This window comes from Oncorhynchus clarkii, unplaced genomic scaffold (assembly GCF_045791955.1).
Source record: "Oncorhynchus clarkii lewisi isolate Uvic-CL-2024 unplaced genomic scaffold, UVic_Ocla_1.0 unplaced_contig_284_pilon_pilon, whole genome shotgun sequence".
NCBI classification, from domain to species: domain Eukaryota; kingdom Metazoa; phylum Chordata; class Actinopteri; order Salmoniformes; family Salmonidae; genus Oncorhynchus; species Oncorhynchus clarkii.
In genome coordinates, this window is record NW_027258909.1 from 5,078 (window position 1) to 12,500 (window position 7,423).

The following is a 7,423-nucleotide window of genomic DNA, read 5'->3' on the forward strand; positions in this document are numbered from 1 at the left end:
CTCCCATAGCAGCCACAGCAATCCTTATACAGGTAACTGACTAAATAATGGAAACTTCTGTTACACACTGACTCCCATAGCAGCCACAGCAATCCTTATACAGGTAACCGACTAAATAATGGAAACTTCTGTTACACACTGACTCCCATAGCAGCCACAGCAATCCTTATACAGGTAACTGACTAAATAATGGAAACTTCTGTTACACACTGACTCCCATAGCAGCCACAGCAATCCTTATACAGGTAACTGACTAAATAATGGAAACTTCTGTTACACACTGACTCCCATAGCAGCCACAGCAATCCTTATACAGGTAACTGACTAAATAATGGAAACTTCTGTTACACACTGACTCCCATAGCAGCCACAGCAATCCTTATACAGGTAACTGACTAAATAATGGAAACTTCTGTTACACACTGACTCCCATAGCAGCCACAGCAATCCTTATACAGGTAACCGACTAAATAATGGAAACTTCTGGAGGAAATGAGGAATACAAAAACAACAACAACAAAACAGGTGTTTCCACACAGTTCCTAATTAAGCAATTAACATCCAAGTAACATCCCAATTAACATCCCAATTAACATCCCAATTAACATCCCAATTAACATTTCAATTAACATCCCAAGTAACATCCCAATTAACATCCCAATTAACATCCCAATTAACATCCCGATTAGCATCCCAATTAACATCCCAATTAACATCCCAATTAACATCCCAATTAACATCCCAATTAACATCCCAATTAACATCCCATCATACCAGACACTTGTAGAATCTATGCCGAGGTGCATTGAAGCTGTTCTGGCTCGTGGTGACGCTTTATTTTTGTTGTTCCTTTATTTGAGCAGTTACCTGTTTCTACGCTAACTATAAAAAATCAGCACCATGGACATCCCGTACTAACTTTCAGAAACATGGGCAGCGTGAAAAGAATAATCGGTTCTGCACAACCTACGAATCAATAATGCACATTTTAAGAACCAACCTGAGAGCCTAGAGTAAGTAGCATATATCGTGCGGAACCATGGACAGCGCAGTTCTGGCTGCGGTAGTTAAACTAGCAGGCAGAAACAGCTGATGGAAGGCCACATTACAGTATTCACTGGTCCAATAGTTTGAAAGTCACACCTGGGGAACTGCCTGAAAGCTTCTCTATGTCTCCTAATGTCACACTAATCAATAAGGCACTTCTGCTGGATGGCCTGATGTCATCACGTCACCGCTCTTCCAAGGGGGAATTGATGTGGGCAAAAGAGGGGGAGATTCCACTCTTTCTCACCCTCCTTCTCTCTTTCGGCTCTCTCCGTTTCACGTCGTCACAGAACATAATTGCCCATCTTCACTCCGTGCACGTGCAAAACAAATGGAACAAACGACATAACAGTATTATCTGTTAGTTCCCCATTTTTCAGTTAGAGAACATTTTCAGTTAGAGAACATTTTCAGTTAAGAGAACATTTTCAGTTAGAGAACATTTTCAGTTAAGAGAACATTTTCAGTTAGAGAAAATTTTTCAGTTAGAGAACATTTTCAGTTAGAGAACATTTTCAGTTAGATAACATTTTCAGTTAGAGAACATTTTCAGTTAGAGAACATTTTTCAGTTAGAGAACATTTTCAGTTAGAGAACATTTTCAGTTAGAGAACATTTTCAGTTAGAGAACATTTTCAGTTAGAGAACATTTTCAGTTAGAGAGCATTTTTCAGTTAGAGAACATTTTCAGTTAGAGAACATTTTTCAGTTAGAGAACATTTTCAGTTAGAGAACATTTTCAGTTAGAGAACATTTTCAGTTAGAGAACATTTTTCAGTTAGAGAACATTTTTCTGTTAGAGAACATTTTCAGTTAGAGAACATTTTCAGTTAGAGAACATTTTTCAGTTAGAGAACATTTTTTAGTTAGAGAACATTTTCAGTTAAGAGAACATTTTCAGTTAGAGAACATTTTCAGTTAGAGAACATTTTCAGTTAAGAGAACATTTTCAGTTAGAGAACATTTTCAGTTAGAGAACATTTTCAGTTAGAGAACATTTTTCAGTTAAAAAACATTTTCAGTTAAGAGAACATTTTCAGTTAGAGAACATTTTCAGTTAGAGAACATTTTCAGTTAGAGAACATTTTTCAGTTAGAGAACATTTTCAGAACATTGATAATCATCGTATAATTGGCAGGCCTGCTGATACTACCACTGCTGTTGCTAATACTACTTTGACTAATTGTCTGTCGGACACATACTCATAATAACAAATGATGTTATGTGTTTTCTATTTTAAAGGGGTAAAGACTATATTGTTGATGGTCACGATGATGATGATAGTGATGTTGATGTCGTGCTGCTGGAATGATCAATGAAAAAAGGGGGCTACGTGATCAGTCGCTTCCTATTGGTCGACAGACAGACAATCCCGAGGAAGGCCCACCTACCTAGAGATCAGTTACTGACAGCAGCTCCCGTTCTAGGCGATATTTGAATCAGCTGGGTAATAGAACCTTGAGGAAACAAGTCATCTTTGTAAAGAAAAGGTAAGAGGATTTCATGATGTTTTATTGTGATATTTGTGTTTGGCGTCGAGAGAAAGGAAAAACATTTAGGAGGTTGTAATGGAAATAATATCGACATTATAACGGTACGTTTTATAGGAGAGGGGGGGGGGGATCATTGAAGGCTACACATATTTTAGTTTATTATGTAACTGATCCGTGTCAATTATAGATAACCAACACGTTGAATTAAATCAGTGTCAAACGGAGACCTGATGAAAGGCCGAAAGAGCAATTGTTGCATTTGATGAGAAAATTGACGAGACATAATTTCCTGAATGGGCGTTCTCTATAAGGTACAGTAGCCTAATAATTATTATAATATTAACACATCGAAATGAATGATTAAATCGCGTATTTGATTTTTAAAAATGAATAGAAATATTTGTTTTATGTCATATTCTACCCTGTAGATATATACGTATTTATTGACAAAATACATATTGTTCTTGGTGCCCGTGATGAGCATCACGTAGTTTTCTCCCTCCCCTTCCCCCACATAGAATAGTAGGGCTAGGCAATATCACATGTAATGCGCTTGGTTAAATAGGTAGATCACATAGGCGCTATTTCAAATTCAACTTCCTGACTTGTCCTCGGCTCGCGCGGACATTAAGAGTAATATTACAAGTAATAATTAATGACCGCGAGCACATTTAACCATTTCATATAAACCTTTTTTTCCCCTTCTCTCGCTCTCTCTGGATATTTCATGACATTTGGAGAAAGAGAAGGGAGGAGGTGCTAGAAAAAAATAAAAAACGGCCTTTACTATTAATGACTGGTCTGTGGCAGAGAGGTTCGGCTATCGAGGCCAACTGTGAACGGAGACCGGAGGATTCCTCCAATCCCCATTCTTCCGTCATCGCAACCAATGAAAACCTAGACACAAAGTGACATCTATGGTATTAGAAGAAAACACGAAAGAGAAAAGGGGAAACAGTGAAAGCTAGTTACATGCGTTAAGCTATTAACATCCTCCTCATCTGCCAATAAATCAACTACAGTCCATAACCGAGAAATACCGAATAAAACTAATTCAGAATACGTCATTAAAAAGCGCTCTTTCAGCACCATGGACAGTTATCATTTTATTGGGTATGGCTATCCATCTCTCTCCAGCGCAATCAATCCGTCAAAAACAGTCATTCATTACCGTGTAACTAGTGCCATATAACTGTATATAATAACGCATGGTAAACTACTGACAATCAGTGTTGTAACGGGATCCCATTCCATCCTCTCCAGATCTCCAGGACCCTACCGAATACAACATAATTCATCATACATAATTACAACGCTCTGCTTCAGGACTTTTGCTTCTTCATTAGATGTAGCTTTCCGTTAGCATGTAACTAGTACTCGGCCTACCACATTACTACGGTATAGGACTGTAGGTCGATACAATAGACTACATGGGACGTGATTCATGGTTCTTTGCATCTCTCCAGAGCTCCAGGACCAGGGTCGAGATGGATGTGTTCATGAAAGGGTTGTCCAAAGCTAAAGACGGCATGGCTATGGCCGCGGAGAAGACTAAAGAGGGAGCTGCGCTGGCGGCGGAAAAGACCAAGGAAGGCGCCATGTTTATCGGTAAGACCCGAGCTTTAGAACGTTAGACCGAAATCACTCTGTTGGATAATCCGGTACCTGTGACGTCCACGGCTTCAATTTAACGCATGCACATCACGAGCGCCTGCCGAGCGAGCAAGTTATTATGTACAGCAGAAATCGACCAATAAGAGTTGAGAGCGCTGACATTTAGAACGCCTCGTAGAGCGACGCTATAGGTCCAGAGACAATGTACTTTTCCTTGATTGGTTGGAATAGGGGTGGGTCTTTTTGTCATCCTTTTTAATAGGATGTTATGGCTTCTCTTTGAAGCGTGTAGTAGTGAAAGCATAATTGATCCCTCACTGCCTACATTGCATTGTGTCTGTGCTATGGATTCATTCTATAGGTTACTATGGGTTCATTCTGTAGGTCACGATGGGTTTATTATGTAGGTTACTATGGGTTCATTCTATAGGTTACTATGGGTTCATTCTATAGGTTACTATGGATTCATTCTATAGGTTACTATGGATTCATTCTATAGGTTTCTATGGGTTCATTCTGTAGGTCACGATGGGTTTATTATGTAGGTTACTATGGGTTCATTCTATAGGTTACTATGGGTTCATTCTATAGGTTACTATGGGTTCATTATGTAGGTTACTATGGATTCATTATGTAGGTTACTATCGGTTCATTATGTAGGTTACTATGGGTTCATTCTATAGGTTACTATGGGTTCATTATCTAGGTTACTATGGGTTCATTCTATAGGTTACTATGGGTTCATTATGTAGGTTACTATGGATTCATTCTATAGGTTACTATGGGTTCATTCTATAGGTTACTATGGGTTTATTATGTAGGTTACTATGGATTCATTCTATAGGTTACTATGGGTTCATTCTATAGGTTACTATGGATTCATTCTATAGGTTACTATGGGTTCATTCTATAGGTTACTATGGATTCATTATGTAGGTTACTATCGGTTCATTATGTAGGTTACTATGGGTTCATTCTATAGGTTACTATGGGTTCATTATGTAGGTTACTATGGATTCATTCTATAGGTTACTATGGGTTCATTCTATAGGTTACTATGGGTTTATTATGTAGGTTACTATGGATTCATTCTATAGGTTACTATGGGTTCATTCTATAGGTTACTATGGGTTTATTATGTAGGTTACTATGGATTCATTCTATAGGTTACTATGGGTTCATTCTATAGGTTACTATGGATTCATTCTATAGGTTACTATGGGTTCATTCTATAGGTTACTATGGATTCATTATGTAGGTTACTATCGGTTCATTATGTAGGTTACTATGGGTTCATTCTATAGGTTACTATGGGTTCATTATCTAGGTTACTATGGGTTCATTCTATAGGTTACTATGGGTTCATTATGTAGGTTACTATGGGTTCATTATGTAGGTTACTATGGGTTCATTCTATAGGTTACTATGGATTCATTATATAGGTTACTATGGGTTCATTATGTAGGTTACTATGGGTTCATTATGTAGGTTACTATGGATGCATTGTCTTGGCTGTGTGTGTAACGGTTTTCATATAGTGAAGGAGAGTCGGACCAAACTGCAGCGTGTCGATTGCGATCCATGTTTATTTAAACAAACGTAAACACGACTAAACACGAACACTACAAAACAATAAACGAAACGAAAACCGAAAACAGCCTATACTTGTGTCAACTAACATCAAACAAGGACATCAAGACACTCAGGACAATCACCCACGACAAACTCAAAGAATATGGCTGCCTAAATATGGTTCCCAATCAGAGACAACGATAAACACCTGCCTCTGATTGAGAACCACTCCAGACAGCCATAGACTTTGCTAGATAACCCCACTAGCTACAATCCCAATACATACACACCAAAACCCCAAGACAAAACACACCACAATACAAAAACCCCATGCCACACCCTGGCCTGACCCAATACATGAAGAAAAACACAAAATACTTAGACCAGGGCGTGACAGTGTGCCTAGCAGGTTTTCATCAAGGATCTCTCTGTACTTTGCTCCGTTCATCTTTGCCTCGATCCTGACTAGTGTAAAAAAAAACATCCCCTCAGCATGATGCTGCCACCACCATGCTTCACCGTAGGGATGCTGCCACCACCATGCTTCACCGTAGGGATGCTGCCACCACCATGCTTCACCGTAGGGATGGTGCCAGGTTTCCTCCAGATGTGACGCTTGGCATTCAGGTCAAAGAGTTCAATCTTGATTTCATCAGACCAGAGAATCTTGTTTCTCATGGTCAGAGTCCTTTAGGTGCCTTTTGACAAACTCCAAGCGGGCTGTCATGTGCCTTTTAGTGAGGACTGGCTCCCGATTGGCCACTCTACCACAAAGTTCATATTGGTGGAGTTGCTGAGATGGTTGTCCTTCTGGAAGGTTCTCTCATCTCCACAGAGGAACTCTAAAACTCTGTCAGAGTGACCATAGGGTTCTTGGTCACCTCCTGACCAAGGCACTTCTCCCCCGATTGCTCAGTTTGACCAGGCGGTCAGCTCTAGGAAGAGTCTTGGTGGTTCCTAACTTCTTCCATTTAAGAATGATGGAGGCCACTGTGTTCTTGGGGACATTCAATGCTGCAGAAATGTTTTGGTACCCTTCCCCAGATCTGTGCCTCGACACAATCCTGTCTCGTAGCTCTACGGACAATTATTTCGACCTCATGGCTTGGTTTTTTCTCTGACATTCACTGTCAACTGTGGGACCTTATATAGACAGGTGTGTGCCTTTCCAAATGTCCAATCAATTGAATTTACCACAAGTGGACTCCAATGAAGTTGTAGAAACATCTCTGGGATGATCAATGGAAACAGGATGCACCTGAGCTCAATTTCCTGTCTCATAGCAAAGGGCCTGAATACTTATTTAAATAAAGGTATTTCTGTTTTTTATTTGTAATACATTTGCAAAAAAAATCTAAAAACCTGTTTTTGCTTTGTCATTATGTTGTAATGTGTGTAGGTAGATTGATTGAGATTTTTTTTTTTTATTTAATCCATTTTAGAATAAGGTGGAGAAATAACAAAATGTGGAAAAAGTCAAGTGGTCTGAATACTGCTCTGTAATCCACAAGATAATCATTAACTTGAGCGTGCTTAAAGAGATATTCAATGTCTGATTTGCTACTGTTACCCATCTACCAATCACTGCCCTTCTTCTTTATGAGGCGTTTTGAAAATCTCCCTGGTCTTTGTTGTTGAATCTGTGGTTGAAATTCAATACAGGTGTAGTAGACCATACAGTGAAATGCTGAATACAA

The 7,423-nt window shown here is 39.2% G+C and overlaps 1 protein-coding gene across 2 annotated transcripts in view; it reads left to right on the plus strand.

Moving 5' to 3' along the window:
* The first annotated feature begins 2,411 nt into the window (after positions 1–2,411).
* Positions 2,412–7,423, plus strand: part of LOC139399181 (beta-synuclein-like) — a 32,729-nt gene continuing 27,717 nt past the window's right edge. For both annotated transcript variants that reach the window (XM_071144695.1, XM_071144696.1), the window contains exons 1-2: positions 2,412–2,537; positions 4,007–4,148. In XM_071144695.1, the coding sequence (XP_071000796.1) occupies positions 4,028–4,148 (121 nt within the window). In that variant the 5' untranslated portion in view covers positions 2,412–2,537; positions 4,007–4,027. The remainder of the gene's footprint in view (positions 2,538–4,006; positions 4,149–7,423) is intronic.